This window comes from Dipodomys merriami, unplaced genomic scaffold, assembly GCF_024711535.1.
Source record: "Dipodomys merriami isolate MVZ:Mamm:240054 unplaced genomic scaffold, mDipMer1.0.p SCAF_42, whole genome shotgun sequence".
NCBI classification, from domain to species: Eukaryota; Metazoa; Chordata; class Mammalia; order Rodentia; family Heteromyidae; genus Dipodomys; species Dipodomys merriami.
The window spans coordinates 801,497-817,626 of record NW_027205826.1 but is presented as its reverse complement, the minus strand read 5'-3'; the positions used below and the strand labels follow the sequence as shown (position 1 = coordinate 817,626).

At 57.8% G+C, this 16,130-nt stretch overlaps 2 protein-coding genes across 7 annotated transcripts in view; one reads left to right on the top strand and one right to left on the bottom strand.

Annotated features, from left to right (window-relative positions):
* The window catches only part of Pgs1 (phosphatidylglycerophosphate synthase 1), a 42,605-nt gene extending 29,546 nt beyond the window's left edge, over window positions 1-13,059 (top strand). For 2 of the 4 annotated variants that reach the window (XM_069992873.1, XM_069992876.1), the window contains exons 8-9: window positions 5,217-5,365; window positions 8,216-11,354. In XM_069992873.1, coding sequence (XP_069848974.1) covers window positions 5,217-5,365; window positions 8,216-8,335 — 269 coding nt within the window. In that variant the 3' untranslated portion in view covers window positions 8,336-11,354. Of the gene's footprint in view, window positions 1-5,216; window positions 5,366-8,215; window positions 11,355-12,975 lie in introns of those variants that run through there. The other 2 variants (XM_069992874.1, XM_069992875.1) reach the window with 2 other exon arrangements.
* The window catches only part of Dnah17 (dynein axonemal heavy chain 17), a 96,668-nt gene continuing 93,343 nt past the window's right edge, over window positions 12,806-16,130 (bottom strand). For all 3 annotated transcript variants that reach the window (XM_069992869.1, XM_069992872.1, XM_069992871.1), the window contains exons 77-81: window positions 15,884-16,066; window positions 15,060-15,242; window positions 14,560-14,703; window positions 13,994-14,219; window positions 12,806-13,068 (exon numbers count right to left, since the gene is read on the bottom strand). In XM_069992869.1, coding sequence (XP_069848970.1) covers window positions 12,821-13,068; window positions 13,994-14,219; window positions 14,560-14,703; window positions 15,060-15,242; window positions 15,884-16,066 — 984 coding nt within the window. In that variant the 3' untranslated portion in view covers window positions 12,806-12,820. The remainder of the gene's footprint in view (window positions 13,069-13,993; window positions 14,220-14,559; window positions 14,704-15,059; window positions 15,243-15,883; window positions 16,067-16,130) is intronic.

Below are 16,130 nucleotides of genomic sequence, written 5' to 3'. Positions count from 1 at the left end.
CTACAGCGCCACTTCCGGTTTTCTGGTGGTTTATTGGAGATAGGAGTCTCACAGTCTCTCCTGCCCGGGCTGGCTTTGAACCGCGATCCTCAGATCTCAGCCTCCTGAGTAGCTAGGATTACAGGCGTGAGCCACCGGCGCCCGGCTTCTAGTGGTTTTTATTGGAGATAAAGAGTCTCACGACCTTTCCTGCCTGGGCTGGCTTTGACCCGCGATCCTCAGATCTCAGCCTCCTGAGTAGCTAGGATGACAGGTGTGAGTCACTGGTACCCAGCTCACTTCTTGCTCTGTACAAGTGGGACAGAGTTCTGGGAGCAGGGTAGAATTTGACTACTGGTGGTTCCTTAGAAGCTTCCAGCAGACTTGTCTGGGTGGGTCCTGGGCTTCATCCTTGTCCTGGGCTTCATCCTTCCGCCGCTGTGTGTACCCAGTGCAGCGGAGCTTACTTGGAGGCCTGAGAGCCTGAACTTCTTTCATACTGTATTTCGTGAAGCCAGCGTTCCTCTCATGGCCTCACGGGGAGATGAGGCTTGTAGCTGATTGTGACTTCTTATCTTGAGCAAGAAACGTGGCAACCCTGTCTCTGCCCTTCTCTGTCCCTTCTTGCCAGGCCCGGACTGCCCAGGATGTGCTCCAGGAGAGCAAGGCATTTGTTGTCCCTTTTGCCAGGGACACTGGCTAAGCCCTGTGATGGGGATTTTATGTGGCTGTGGATTAGAAAATGAGTTTAACCTATTGACTTGAGCCCCTTATGTGTGGGTAAGGTGGAGCCAGAGCCGGGATTTGATTTCTGGCTCTTGTGACAAGGTCTGTTAATGGGTATGGGAATGTCGTGATTATTGTCTTCCCGGCAGGCTGATTGGCACCAGGCCCAAAGGTGAATTGACGAGAGCCAGGCAGCCCCACAGGGTCACCTGGGCCACGTGTGTTGTGTGGCTGGCACCCGTCTGTAGGAGGGCAGGCCTGTGATGTTTTCTGTTTTCTTGTTTTTACAGGGTCTTCAGGCTGTGTGTGTGTGTGTGTGTGTGTGTGTGTGTGTGTGTGTGTGTGTGTGTGTGTGTGTGTGTGTGTGTGTGTGTGTGTGTGTGTGTGTGTGTGTGTACCGTGTGTGTGTGTGTGTGTGTGTGTGTGTGTAGACCGTGTGTGTGTGTGTGTGTGTGTAGACTTTATGCCCAGGCTGGCTTTTGAACTGTGATCCCCAGATCTCAGCTAGGATGACAGATGTGAGCTACTGGTGCCCGGCTTTTCTGAGATGTATTGAGTGCAGTGCAGCAGGCGGGGTACATGAGTTTGTGATTTTCCTAGGGGCCGTCTTAGAGAGGGCTCCTGGGCTGAAATATCTATAGCTCCTGGTTCAGAACGGCATGGCATTCGTGTAGCCTTCATTTGTGAGAAGAGACTCATTTTATCCAAATACATGAACATTCAAGCATATCAACATAAACAGCATGTATATTATTCAAGGCACTATCTCACCAAGCCAACTGCCTGCCCACCTGGGCTTCCTGCTCACAGGACGCAGATGGCAGACTAGGGAGAGAACTGTACAGACCAGGGCAGGAGGGATTGGGCTCATGTAGGGGTCTCGATCAGGAAGGGTCTGTGAGGAGACATCAGCAGAGGTCTGAGGGAAGGGGCCATGAGCAGAGCACCAGGCTGTCTCAGGTTCAGGGAGCAGATGGCGCAGCCCCTGGGCCTCACCTGGCTTTCAGGTCAGCACAGGTGGGGGTTGGGGTATTGTGATCACTAGGAGACCCCCAGTCCTGTGAGAAACTTCTGGAGGGGTCTCTGCTGGGGGGGCTGGGAGCACCCGACGGCTTTCTGCTTCAGGAGCCGAGGAGGCTGGAGAAGTCAGGCAGAAGCGCTTTTCCTGAAGAGGAGGCTCAGAGCCGGAGCGGGCCGGCGTCCAGCTCCTGCCACTGGCCTTGCTGTGTGTTCCCGTGGGGGCGTGGGTGGTGGCGGCGACCCCCGGGCTGCCTCCTGACCCCCAGCCCCTCCCCCGGGCTGCCTCCTGACCCCCAGCCCCCTCCCCCGGGCTGCCTCCTGACCCCCAGCCCCCTCCCCCAGGCTGCCTCCTGACCCCCAGCCCCTCCCCCAGGCTGCCTCCTGACCCCCAGCCCCTCCCCCGGGCTGCCTCCTGACCCCCAGCCCCCTCCCAACAGCACTTCCACGGCAGGGCTTTTCCTTTCCTCCCCAGCCTGCTGCTCCCTCTGCACTTCCTGCTGGTTCCTGGAATAGCAGAAAAGCTGGGCCCAAAGGTCAGGCCCTGGGGTGGGGAAGTGGAGCTTGTCAACCAGTTTATGGCCCTGGGCGGGAAATGTGAGCCCCAGTTCTGGCCCTGAAAGTCTTCCCTTCTGTGGCCCCAGCCCCGGGGGTGCCCCGAGCAGCTGCCATTAGGGAGCCTCCCAGCCCATGGCTGGTCTGGCTCGCTGGGCCTGGGCACCAGTGAGGTCCTGGCGCTGGCTCCATCCTCCCCGAGTTCTGGCACCCTGTCTGGGTTCATCGGAGACCCATTCCTGCTCTTTCCTTCTCCTCCTCTCCCTTTCCTAGTTCTTTCCTTCCTAACCCTCCTCTCCTTTTCTGAGAAGAGTCTTGCCTTGTAGCCCAGGCTGGCCCTGAACTTGAGATTGTGTGGGGAGGGATTATAGTGCTATAGATATATGCCTAACCTTTGTCATTATCTTCATCTTTTTCTCTCCTCCCTCTTCCTTTCCCTCTCCCTCTTTCCTCTCTTTTAACTTTTTGGCAGTACTGGGGTTTGAACTTGGGACCCCACTTGCTAGGCTGGCACTCTACCACTTGAGTAATGCGTTCAGCCCTGCTTTTTGCTCTGATTAATTTCTGCGCAGTTACCTGGAACTGTTAGGCTCTAATTTCAGCCTCTTGAGTAGCTGAGATTACTGGAGTGAACCGACATGTGCTTTCTTTGTTTTTGTTTTGTTTTCTTTTTTGTTATTGGTTCTGAGGCTTGAACCTAAGGGCCTGAGTGCTGTCCTGGACTTACTTTGCTCAAGGCTAGTTTCTCTACCATATGAGCTACAGCTCTGTGCCTTTTTTTTTTTTTTTTTTTTTGGTCATGGGGCTTGAACTCTGGGCCTGGGTGCTGTTTCTGAGCTCTTCAGCTCAAGGCTAGCACTGTTCTACTTGAGCTACAGCGCCACTTCCGGTTTTCTGGTGGTTAATTGGAAATAAGTCTCAGGGACTTTCCTGCCTGGGCTGGCTTTGAACTGTGAGCTTCAGATCTCAACCTCCTGAGTAGTTAGGATTACAGATGTGAGCCACCTGTGCCTATCTACTTAGGACTTTTAGTGGTTAATGGAGGTAAGAGTCTCATGGACTTCCTTGCCTAGCCTGGCTTTGAACCATGATCCTCATCTCTCAGCTTCTGAGTGGCTAGGATGACAGGCGTGAGCCCACGGGCCCCTGGCTTTCCAAGGCCCTCGTGAATGGCCTCATAGCCACGGCCCCTTGAGCAAACGGAGAGGGATGTGAGGCAGGCAGTGGCTTTGCGGCGGCCCTCTGTAGGGGCAGGATGAGCCCATTACACCATTACAGGAACAAGTGGCAGGGTCTCGTCACCGCTTACCCAAGATGTTCTTGGAAATGCTCCTGCTCTGCGTGAGAGTTAGGAAATGGTCTTCTATTTTCGGCACTTGGTGTGCATTACATACTGTTGCCTTGCCCGTGATGGTCATGTGCCCCCCCCCCCCCCCCCCAGCCTTTGAGAGGAAAGCTATGGGGAGGCCGGCTGAGGGCAGGCACCGCTGAGGGCAGGCATGGCGGGCGGGCCTGCGAATGTACACAGACACTGGGCTGGGTGGGGTTCTCTGGGGAGGGCACTCCTGGTGCCGGGGCAGGGCCGTGCCCCAGGGCACACTAGCTCTAAAGAAGAACTTGTTTAGCTGGGGCCAGGCAGTGAAGCTGGCCCTGGGTCTGGGGAGGGCCTGAGATGGGATGTCGCCATCTCAAGTGGCACTTAGATCCCATGATCTTCGTTGTAGACATGCCCCCGTGTCCACTCAGCTCTGGAAGCTTCTACTGCCCCATGGGGCTCCTACCGAGCCCTGCGATTCCTTGACTGTAACACACACTAGCTGTTTCCTGACAAAGCAGCGGCCTTCGTGTTGCTGGGGGCTGGCGTTCCTTGGACCTGGGGTGCTGTCCCCCACTGGCTGCAGTGGGCATTGCCTGGCCCAGCCTGCAGGTCTCTGACCCCGTGGCTGAAGCTGGCAGAGGGGTCCCTTCCTGTGCACCTTGGACCTCCTTGACTTTGGTGTTGAACAACCTGAAATGGGCAGTAGGGACGGGGAGGCAGGAGGGGAGGCCTCTGCCCTTCAGGAAGCCGGTTCCCACCAAGTGTCACTGTCACCGCTGCGCGATGCCCCCAGGTCTGCTGGCTGTCACAGGGCCCCCTGCTCCTTCCCCAGTGCTCCGGAGGGACAGCCAGGGCGGCCACAAGTGCACCGGCAGCATTGTGGGCAGTTAAGAATGGGGATTAGAGGTCCTGACCTCGGGGAGGACCTGGGGACCCGGTGACTGGGGTGTAAGTGGCAGGGGCTTGTGTCCCTTGAGCCGCCTCCCCATTCTGCGTAGGTCACAAGGCTGCAGCATGAGTGTAGAATATGTGAAGAGGTCCAGATTACATGGGTGGGCAGTGTGTGTGTGTGGGGGGCCCATGCTGGCTCAGCCTGTAAGTTACATGCATGGCCACTGCGTGTGTGTGTGTGTGTGTGTGTGTATGTGCATGTGTCTGTAGTGTGTCTGTGTGCCTGTTGAGAGCAGGCCAGGCCCTAGCTTGCGTGCTGCATGCATGGCCGCTGTGTGTGTACATGTGTGCGTGCATGTGTGTGTGTGTCTGTGTCTGTTGGGGCAGGGGGGGCAGGCCAGGCCCTGGATTGTGTGTTGCATGTATGGCCACTGTGTGTGCATGCATGTGTCTGTGTCTGTCTGTGTCTGTGCCTGTGCCTGTGTCGGGGCAGGGAGGCAGGCCAGGCCCTGGCTTGCGTCGTGCATAGCCGCTGTGTGTGTACATGCATGTGTCTGTGTGTGTCAGGCAGGGGGAGCAGGCCAGGCCCTGGCTTGCGTGCTGCGTGCATGGCCACCTCAGGTGTGGTGAGTTCAGCCCACTGCTTTCCTCCTAGGTTGGACAGTGTGTGCCGAGGACATCCGTGGATGCCGTGCTCACTTCCTGTCTGCACATTTCCTTTTCCCTGCAGGCCTCTGGCTGTACCTGGCAGGGAGCAGCCTGCCCTGCCTCACGCTGATTGGCTCTCCTAATTTTGGGTACAGGTCAGTTCACCGGGACCTAGAGGCCCAGATTGCTATTGTGACCGAGAGCCGCGCCCTGCAGCAGCAGCTCCACCAGGTTGGTTGAGGGCTCAGGGTGCTGGGGTGGGGGTTGCCGCCTGGGGCATGGGTTCCTGCAGGCCTGGGGCAGCTGAGTCTTGCCTGAGTCACTGGACTGCTCTGATCGGTGGCTCCTGCCGCCGTCCTCAGTGAGCTAGACATGGCAGACGGGAGCGGACCTCGGTCACCCCAAGTCCAGCATAACGGCCTTCGGGAGAAATGGGTCTCAGATCTTCCCTTGGAGGTCCACCCCGTGGCTTGTGGCTGCCAGTGTGGGCCGAGCCCTGTACCCGCTCCGGGAGAGCCCGCTGTGCCCTTACCGGGGTCTGACGCATAGAACCGGGGTAACCTGTTACAAGGGCTGGCAGTAGTGGTGGCCCTTCTGAGATGTAGTAAGTGACAGAAAGGTCCTCAGCATCCATTCATAGGTTTCTGTGCATCTCAGCGATGGGTTAATGGAAGAAGCTTGTCCTGGGCGGCTGAGACCTGGACGGTGCCTTGCCTTGGATTTGGTGCCCCGTCCAGTAGCACTTCCTGTGAAGTGACCCGTCAGTGTCCGTTCCCAAACTGCAGCAGCAGCCTAAGGATCTAGGCCAGACCTCAGCGTGCCGGCCCCTGCCTGGCTCAGTGTGGGCCTCTGTAGCAGAGCTCAGAGCTTTTGCTGATGGATGGGGAAGTGGTCACAGCCTTGTGCCCTGGCCCTGTGGCCAGAGCCTGGGAATCGTGTCACTGACGGAGAGGGCCCTGGGGCCAGGAAGGGCTCATGACGGGGCAAGAGGAAGTGATGGCTGCCATGCCCTAGTGGCAGTGGCATCTGTTCAGCAGGCTTCTTCCTGTAGGGAGGCTTACAGCAAACGCCTGGGGAAGCCCCCCCCCCCCCCAGGGCAGAGCTTCCAGTAACATGGAGACAGCTGCCCCGGAGCCGGCCTGGGAAAGGCACGGACCTAGGGGCTCAATCGTGGGGCCTTCTGGGTTCCTCCACTCATGCAGGAGAGCTGTTGGTGGATCTGGTCTGGGGTGAGATGAGTTCTGGGGGATCTGAGTTGGTCTAGGGGAGCCAGGGCCCCATGCCTGTGCCCTGGGTCCTGGAACCCACATCCTGGATCTTGGGAAAGCCTGGGCCGGTTGTGGTTGGAGCGGATTTCTCAAATGACATACTTGGGATGCTTTCTTCCCAAACCTGTACCCCAAGGGCTTTTGATTGTGGGAGGGCAGCGGCTCAGGCTGCCATGGCTTGTCCACGGGTTAGAGGCCGTGGCTGTGATGGGCAGATGCGCGTTTCTAACCGGTGCTGCCTATTCAGATGGGGCTGCAGCTGCCCTCAGCCTTGTGCCTGGCCCTGAGCACCCAGCGCTGCCGGTGCTTCTGCGCCCCTTCCTCCCGCAGAAAAGCCCAGGCCTGCAGCCCTGCTCTTGAGGCCACTGCCAGGCCCAGGCAGGAGCCCAGGAAGGGGACTGGACTTATATCAGAACCTGACGCCAGCCCCTTAGTGCAGACAATAAAAACCAACAGCTTCCTGGTTTTGTTCAGAGAAGTTTTCCACTGTGACCCCAGAAATACTGCCTCCAGCAGCATTATGACTGTGGAGCTGACATTCTCCATCCCTGCTGTGAGTGAGTGAGGACGCAGTGTTTCTGGTAGCCTTGTTGTCATCTTGGCTGGGTGTTGATTGGCCTATGTGGCTGGAGCCAGCTCTGTGGAGACTTCTGCACCCAGCCCCTCGAGATGCCGGGGGGGCCAGAGGACTGGGCTCCCATGCATGACATGGGCTGCTTGGTCTGCAGACAGACCCTGGCCTCAGGGAAAGCTGCAGGAGAGGTGAAGGAAGGCCCTGGAGCACCCCTGCCCAGCCTTTGTGGCAGGCAAAGCCTTGGACACTTTGCACGGAGTCCTGGAGCAGGTGTCTGGCCTCAGCGGGGTGGAGGAGCTGCCAGGGATACAGCTCTTCCCTCCCATCTTCCAGTTTCGCTCTCTGCGGAGGGTCCTGGGACTGAGCTGTCCCCCTGGGATGCGCAGGGACCAACTGTGTGGTGGACATTCATGTCTGGCGCCCCCAGCTGACATTCTGTGCCCCTTCCCACACCAGTGAATGCATGTTCTAAACAAGGTCCCACAGCCAATGAGGCTTTGTCATGTGGGTTTATTAATAAGCCGACTGGTGGATATTTAGGTGTTTTCCAGCCTTTCCTTACAAATGTTGCTGTGGCAAATATCTGTAAAACATCTTAGTCTTGGGGCGCCAGGGACTCATGCCTGTAATCCTAGCTACTGAGGAGGCTGAGATCTGAGGATTGTGATTTGAAGCTAGCTCCAGCAGGCAAGTTTGTGAGACTCTTATCTCCAACTAAGTACCAAAAAGCCAGAAGTAGAGCTGTGCTCAAGTGGTAGAGCACTAGCCCTGAGTGAAGCAGTTCACGGACAGCGCCCAGGCCCTGGGTTTGAGCCTCAGGACTGAAGTGTGTGTGCACATGCACGCACCCACATACACGTCTTAATTCGCAGGTCTTGGGCAGAGTTGACTTCTCAGGATATGAGGTAGAACCCAGGTCCCCCCTTTCTCCCCCCCCCCCCCCCGCCACGCCGGCAGGCCACGCATACTTTGTCCCTGAGCAACAGCCCCGCAGTGCCTGACTTATACATGCGTATTGGCCTGATTACATTTGATATATACCACTTCCTTAAGTCAGGGTGGACACAAAGTAGCATGCTTGTCCAACGCCAGCTCTGTCTTGGAGGCCCGCTCAGGAGCCTGGGTGTCCTCACTGCGCTGCGGCCTGGGCGCCTCCTCGGGAGCAGATGTTTGCCAGGCTGGTCTGAGGGCTGCTGCCGGAGGGACTCGCAACCGTTGCTCTCTGTTCTTCTTCCTCAGGAGCAAGAGCAGCTCTACCTGCGGTCAGCTGTGGTGTCGTCTGCTACCTTTGAGCAGCCGGGGCGGCACGTGAAGCTGTGGGTGAAGATGGTGACGCCACTGATCAAGAACTTCTTCTGAGATCAGACAGGTGCCATCTCCTTGTCACCTCTCAGCACAGATCTGTAGGGCGGGGGCTGCCGACCCCAGTCCCACACTGACTCAAGGGAGCCCTGAGGGTTCTCTCCCCTCCCTTGGTTCGGTCCCTGTAGTCAGGGATGGCTACCATCAAAGCTTTTGCAGCCTGGTGTTAAGTTAGCCAGCAGATTCCCTGTCTTCAGGTGCAGACGCCGCGACTCAGGTCTAAGGTGGGCCTTCTTCCACTCCCCCAGCCTCTTCCTGGGGCCAGGGAGGCGGGTCCTGTGACCGAGGGGAGAGAGGCGATGTCATCGTTCCTGCCTCCCTTCCATGCTCTGGGGAGCAGCAGGAGCGGCAGGTGGTCTAGCGTGGAACACGGCTTGGGCTTGATGCCCGCGCAGGCTGCCGCTCAGGATAAGGTGGCTTCTGAGTTGGATCTTGGGCTGCTGGCTTGCCTTGCCCTCTCCCTGATGTTTGTTTCTGTGCTGTGTAGTTAGGAGATGCGATGTCCCGGACGTGGATGTGACGTTCCAGGTACAGGGGCAGCTGCTAGCAGGACCCCCCTGCCCCCGCCAGGCCTGGGCAGCCGGTCCACAGGGCCCACTGCGCAGCGCGACACACGCCCGCTCTCACCGCGGTGCCCGCGTCCTCTGCTGGCTGCCCCGGCGTGGGGCAGAGGCCGAGGGCCTGGGGCTGAGGCTGGTGCCGTGCCTGCCGCCTGTCAGCACCGTCACACCCCTGTGACTCCTGCCCCCGGCCTCTCCTCCCAACCTTGCTTTACCAAAAGGTATTATTCATCATGCAGTTTTCTTACTATGTCCATTACTTTAAAAAGAAAGTCTTCTTACTGTAAAGGTGATGGGTTAGAGCAGTTACGTGAGTCAGATAAAGAGTACATTTCTTTTTTTGGGGGGTGGGGGGTTGGTCACGGGGCTTGAACTCAGGGCCTGGGCACTCTCCCTGAGCTCTTTTGTTCAAGGATAGCACTCTTATCAGTTTGAGCCACAGTGCCACTTCTGGTTTTCCGGTGGTTGATTGGAGAGAAGAGTCTCACAGACCTTCTTGTCTGAGTTGGTTTTGAACTGAAGTCCTCAGAGCTCAGCTTCCTGAGTAGCTAGGATTACAAGCGTGAGCCACTGGTACTAAGAGTACACTTCTTTTTGGACAGTGTTACCCTTCACTCTCCCAGTTTTCCCTCCCTTCCCTACCCACAGGTTGTATAGATTATTTTCAACACAGTACTATTGTCACATTTGCTCACCCTCTGTCCTTCCATTTCTGTGCCTTTCCTTATATTCCCAGAGACATATAAACAAACAGAACTAAAAGGAAAGAAAACAAAACAGCAAAAAAGAAACACCTCATTTCCGTTTTCTGGAGTTCCTTTTGATAGCTGTTATTTTTGTATGATCAGATGCACATGGGCATAATTGTGCGTTTGGTTCCTCTCCTCAGAGTGCCCTCTGGTTACCTCCGTTGCTTTTAACCGTACCTAACAAATGTAGAGTGGAATACCACTGAGGCTAGCGTCCTCTCACGTTTGTGTTTCCAAATGATGTGTGTGACTGTTTTCCTCCTCAATGCCAATACCAGGCCTGATAAAAAGGTAGCATGAATTCCTTAGGATTGTCAGGCAGGACAGATGATGATTATAATTGTTGCTGTTTGTCTGCCTGTCTGTATTAGCATATATTGGCTGCACAAAGTGCGTTCCATTGAGACATTTCCACGCCTCCGGTGTACCCGGGTCAGTCTCTCGCCCTCTTCCCATTCCTCACCTCTTCTTAAAACCACATTTCAACAGACTTCATTATTGTGTTGACAACATGCATATTCAGTCTCTCTGTTGGCCTTTCCTTCTGACACTGGCTCCCTGGCACAGCCTGTTTTACATCACAGTCTGTGACAAAAATATTTAAGGTTTTTTTTTTTTTTTTTTGGTTGGTCCTGGGGCCTGAACTCTGGACCTGGGCGCTGTCCCTCAGCTCTTCAGCTCAAGGCTAGCGCTCTACTACTTGAGCCACAGCGCCACTTCTGGTTTTCAGGTGGTTTATTGGAGATAAGCGTCTCACAGATGTTCCTGCCCTGGTTGGCTTTGGACTGTGATCCTCAAATCTCAGCCTCTTGAATAGCTAGGATGACAGGCTGAGCCACTGGCGCCATTTTATTTAAGTTTTTAATTTCAGTTTTGTAGATCTGTTTGATACAAGGTCTTTAGGACCTGCGTATTGATGGTTGCCTGTGCTCTGGTCTCTCCAGAACCAGTTTTGAGCCCTTGCCACGGTCTCCGCCCCGCAGTGCTGAGGAAGGTGTCTGCAGGGAGGAGAGCCTGGGGCTTAGGTCCATGGCGTGACCTCTAGAGGAGCTGTGCTGGAGTCGTCTGGCTTTTGCCTCTGGAAGGATCTGTTTGGGTGTGTTCCCCACGGTCAGGCCGCAGGGACGAAGGGCCGGCTGTGTGCACTGGGCTCCGTGCGGGAGCCCCGTCTCTGCAGGCTTTTGTGGTTGTGAACAGAGGAGGTGATGGCGGAGCCCCGCAGTGATTGCCTTTGGCTGGTCATTAAATTGTCCAGGGGGCAGCGTGAGCAACCTGGTCGCCTCAGGTCCCGCCTTTGGTTTGGAGAGAACGTCATCTTTTTTTTTTTTTTTTTTTGCTGGTCCTGGAGCTTGAACTCAGGGCCTTGGCACTGTCCTTAAGCCTGTCTGTGCTCAAAGCTAGCACTCTACCACTTGAGCCATAGCGCCATCTCTGGCTTTTTCTGAGTATGTGGTGCTGAGGAATGGAACCCAAGGCTTCATGCATGCAAGGCAACCGCTCTACCACGGAGCCACCTTCCCAGCCCTGGAGAGACCGTATCCATATCCAGTGCCTGGCTTAGGCCAGCCTGCATGCTGTTCCCCTTTGTCCTGTCTCCCAGTGCCCCTTGCCATGTCCTGTTGCCCCTCCCCCCCGTCCTTAGACCAAGTCCCCCTGTGTCACTCCTCCCTTGGGGAGCTTGGAGATCACTTTGCCAACCACCCACAATACATTCAGGCAGAGTAAATGACTACCTTATTTCAGGATCTAAAGGCAGAAGTGGAAGCAGGCCTCATTTTGGAAGTGAGCTGCCTGGTGGCTGCACAGCCAGCCATGGCCTGAACCCGAGGCCGAGCCTGGACGCGAGGGGCTGCCCTGACCCCTCCTGGCCGGCAGAGGCATTGCCCAGCAGCCAGGCTGGGAGGCTGAGACTGTGTCCTTGCATGCTCTGTGCCAAGTGGCACCTTTTCCCTCTAGATAGCCCTGTGAACCCAGGGTGGCTCCTGGACATCAATTACCCTCTGGGACCTCTGCTCCACTGTGGTGTTGGGTTTTGGGTGTGTATACCTGGGAGAAAGTTTTCTCCAAACATTGGGATCACGCTCTTCCTACAGCTCAGTGCGTGCTGCCTGGGCTGCCCCTGCAGTGGCCTGGCTGTGTGGCAGTGGGCCTGGGCTCCATCGCCAGCTGAAGTGGCTCTTGCTGCAGGCAGACGCTCCTGCCAGGCAGGGTCTGGCGGGCTGCCATGCAGCTGGAGCTCCAGGTCATCTCTGTCTGTGGATGACCTTTTTACAGGGCACCGATGTTTTCCTGAGCACCTTTATGATGAGTTGTAGAGAGACAGATAGTGCGAGTGTATGGGCCAGTACCAAGGCTTGAACTCAGGGCCTCCCACACTTGTTTGACTTGCTTATTCGTGGCTAGTGCTCTGTCACTTGAGCCAAGCTCTGGCCTTGCTTTTGGCTAGTTATTGTGGAGATGGAGCGTTTTTGCTGCCTGGGCTGACTTCATACCTGTGGCTCATGGCCTTTCAAGTAGCTAGGATTATAGGTGGTGTATAAATGCTTGAAAGTCAGAGAAACCAGAGCTGGACTTGCTCACGCCGGGGCTGTGCCAGGCCACCTGCCACCTGCCTGTCACCCAACCAGAGGCTTAGCAGGAGAGCCGGAGGTCCTGTGCGCAGGTGGTCAGCCTGTGCACACGGCACCTGTGTGCAACCGGAGTTCTGGCTCAGCGGAGGTTGGAGAGGCAGGTGTGAGCATCGTGCCCCGAGGCCCTCTGGTCCTCAGGAGAGGAAGGCTGGGGCCTGGATGCCCAGCACACTTCCTGCTTAGCACAGAGTACGCAGGCTCCCGGTGGCCAGTGCAGTGTGAAGCCATGCTAACTAACCCCCAAAGGCTGCTGCCCTGCCCCGGTCCTAGGGTGCCTCCCCCTCCCCCTGTCATGTCAAACCTGGGCATCTGTGGGCACTGAGCAGAATCAGGTAGACATGGACAAGTGACCTCGGTTCCTTTATCCACACCAGCCCCCCACCTTGTGTTCTTGGTTACAAAGAACTTTGATTATTTATATAAGAGACAATACAGTTCTCAGTTCCTGTAAAATAAATAAGAGTTGCAAAGCTGGGGTTTGATGGCTGAGTTTGTTGGCTGGGCTGCGGTCAGGCGCGGCCTGGTCCCCGGAACCAGCCGCCACTACACCTGCAGCAGCAACGCCACCGCCGCCAGCACCCACTTGGCCGCCTTCTCTTTAGTCTTCAAGTTGAAGGTCCAGACGTAGGTCGGGCCCCGGATGCGCGTCTTGTACACGGGGCACTCGTAAATGTTCTTGGTCTCCATGCGGTCCACAGGAATGGCCTTGATGAAGATGACCGGCATGGTTGGCGTCAGCTCCTTCAGCCGCGACTCAGCGATGACTCCGGTCTGGGTGTCCCAGCGAGCTCCTGAGGGGAAGCGGGGCTGAGGGTCAGGGAGGCCCTGGCCAGGGGAGCCCGTCAGTGTGGTGTGCTGACAGGGAGGGAGGGGGTGCCCGCAGGGCAAGGCCCGGCCCCCCCACTTTGCCGGAAGATGGTGGTGTCCGGAGCTCAGGCCTGGGCCGGGGTAGACACTGCTGGGCCTGGAGGTGTGAGCAGAGGCTTGGCCGGTGACCGCGTGCACGCGCAGCTGCCCACGACCCCGCTGCGCCCTGAGCCCCTGAGCCCCATGCCCTGCGGCCTTGGCTTCCTTCTCTTTAAATCGTGGTGTTTTTAGAGCCTCATCTGCGCCTTCCTGATTTCAGTGCCAGGAAGTCAGAACTCCTGCTGAAAAGCATAAAGTCTCCTGCCTCTAACTGTATAATGTCTGTCCTCTATGTACATAGAGTATAAATACCTATGCCTAATATAAATATTATTTGCCTCTGACCAGACTGCTATCATTTCTACTTGCCCTATTGAGTGGTGTTTATATTTCCTGTCTGGAATTCCAAATAAACAGTGGAGAATGGCCGTTGCTCATCTGTGGTGATTTGGGAGGTGGCAGGGGAAGATGGCGGCGGATCCGGACGGCTGTGGTCTGAGGGCCTGGCCTGGCTCTCGGCAGCAGCACAGGGGCTGCCCCCACCCGTCTTCCTTCCTGTTCTCGGAGCTGGCCTCCCTCGACGGGCTGAGAACAGGTGGCCCCGTCCCGGGCTGAGCTCTTTGCCATCTGTGTGGAGCTCCTGCTGTCCTTACACAGGCTCCGCCGTTGGGGTTGGGGTCGAGTGAGGCACGTCTGCAGCCCCCGCCAGCGTGAGCCGTGAGGGAGCCGTGGCCCGTGAGCGCTCCCGCGGGGCTGCCCCCGCCCCTGCGTCCACGGCAGAGCGGCCCTCGCGGCCCTCGCGGCCCTCACCTTCCATGAAGAGGCCGTACACGTAGGAGCCTTCCCGCGGCGGCGCGGTCATGTCCTCTTTGCTTTTCTTGGTCACCTCCACAGACAAACACATCTTGTCCAGCGGCCACTCGTTCTTCCTGGCCATGGACTGCATGATGGCCGTGAGGAACGACTGCGGGTTGAAGAAGCCAGCCAGCCACACGGTGGTGGGCAAGGCGAAGTCTGTGGTCCAGGCCTCGAGCTCCTGAGAGAACACAAGCAGCCCCGAGGGCAGCGGGCTGGGGACTGGCCCAGGGCAGCGGCTGATACCGAGTTCCCACAAGCCTCGAGCACAGAGGGCTTCGCCTAGCTTTCGGGGAGCCTGGCTTCTCCCCCGACCTCCCTGCTCTTGGGCCGGAAGACACAGAAAGGGAGTGCCTTGAGGGTAATGTGCGGGTCCCAACGAGGTCCTGCCATTGGCACCTCTGCGTATGGGTGGCAGCTGTGCTTGCTGAGTGTGGCAAGCCGGCTCCGTGCGGGGCCAGGCCCGGCCGGGCGACCTGACCTCTCCCCCGAGCCTCGGTGCCCTGGGAGGACATGCTCACCCTGATGCGGAGCAGCAGGTCGGCGTACCAGGCCGCCAGGCCCATCATGGAGGGGTAGGCCCGGGCCACCCACGTGTCGGGCACCGTGTCGTAGAACAGAGCTGTGGACAGGTCTTCCATGTCTGTCGTGATGGTCAGTTCCCCCTGAAGGACGCGGCCCAGATTGGGAGAGCAGATATTGTCACATTTTCCCTGGGAGGATGGGAGACCCCCGCACACATGTGCCCCCCCCCCCCAGCATCCTGAGTCGTCAGCACCGTGTGGTTCTGGGGACACCTCCTGTGGGGACCAGCCAGTGTTTCCTGCCAGGGAACAGTCTAGATTACCTCCTTGGGCCTTGAGTGGCCGGGGAGGAAGGGGACCGGCCATGACACGCTCGTCCCCAGGGGCTGAGGCTGGGAGGGAGGCCGGGGGTTCCCACAGGCTGGCCAGTTCCTCAGGCCTGTCCCTGGGGTCCCGGATGGCCCCTGGGGTCCTGGATGGCCTGCGTTTATTTTTACCTTCAGCCCCAGGTTCAGCTCCTTCAGCGAGCGCCGCATCTCGTTGGTGAGAATGTTCATCCTCTCACATTCTTGAAAGGCAACAACCACATAGGGCGTCTTCTCAGCAGCCTTGGCCATGATCTCCGCCATGTTGAATGTCTCTGGAATCTTCTCCAGAATGTCGTCTAGCACGGCCTTCACCTGGAAGTCAGTCCCCGCAGGGCTGTGTCACTATCCGGGGGGCCGCCGAGAAGCCTGGCAGCGCCGGGCAGGGAGCCGGCCCAGGCGTCTCAGCTCGGACCCCCCGAGGAGAGGGAAGTGTGGCCAATGTGACAGGTGCCAGCAGGCTCCGGGGCTCTGGCCCCTGGCCAGGCTCCATGTTGGGGCTGGGGCTACATCAGGCCACCTTGGTACCAGGCCTAGTAGCAGTGAGGGTCCCTCCATCCTAAGGTTGGTCCCTTGTGAAGCCCACGGCTTAGCTGATGGCAGAACTTTCACAGGCTGAGCAGAAGAGCTGCGGCCTCATGGGGTCCCTCGGCCTCCAGGGCTCTTGCGTACCACACCTTTCACTGCTCAGTGCTCTTAGCTGGGCCTTCCCTGGGAAGTCCCCCCTCAGTTCATCTGCTGCCCCCACGGCCTCCAGACGCTAACTGCTCCCACCCAGGCCTGTACCCGATTGCAGACCCTGGGAACACGTGCCCAGGAGCCACCAGTCACAGCTGCATTTTGACCTCTGCAGGGAGGGGAACCCCCCCATCCTGCCCCGCCCCCACCCCTGCCCCCCCCCGCCCCTGCCCCGCCCCCGCCCCTGCTCCCCACCCCTGTGGGTGGAGGGACCCTGCCTTTTCCTCCCGGGACACTCCAGTGCCAGCTCCCGAGTCCGACTCTTTGGGCTGCATTTCCAGCACCGTGCGGAACAGCTTCTCCGAGGTGACTGTCAGAAAGCCAATCTCTGCGTTGGGGTGCAGTCCATAGAGATAGGGGCTCTCGGGGGGCAGGTTCTCGTCGACGTACTCGTGGTAACCCTGCGAGAGGGGGCTGTAAGCAGACTACCAGAGCACATCTGTGAGCTCCGCTTCCCCTGCCGGC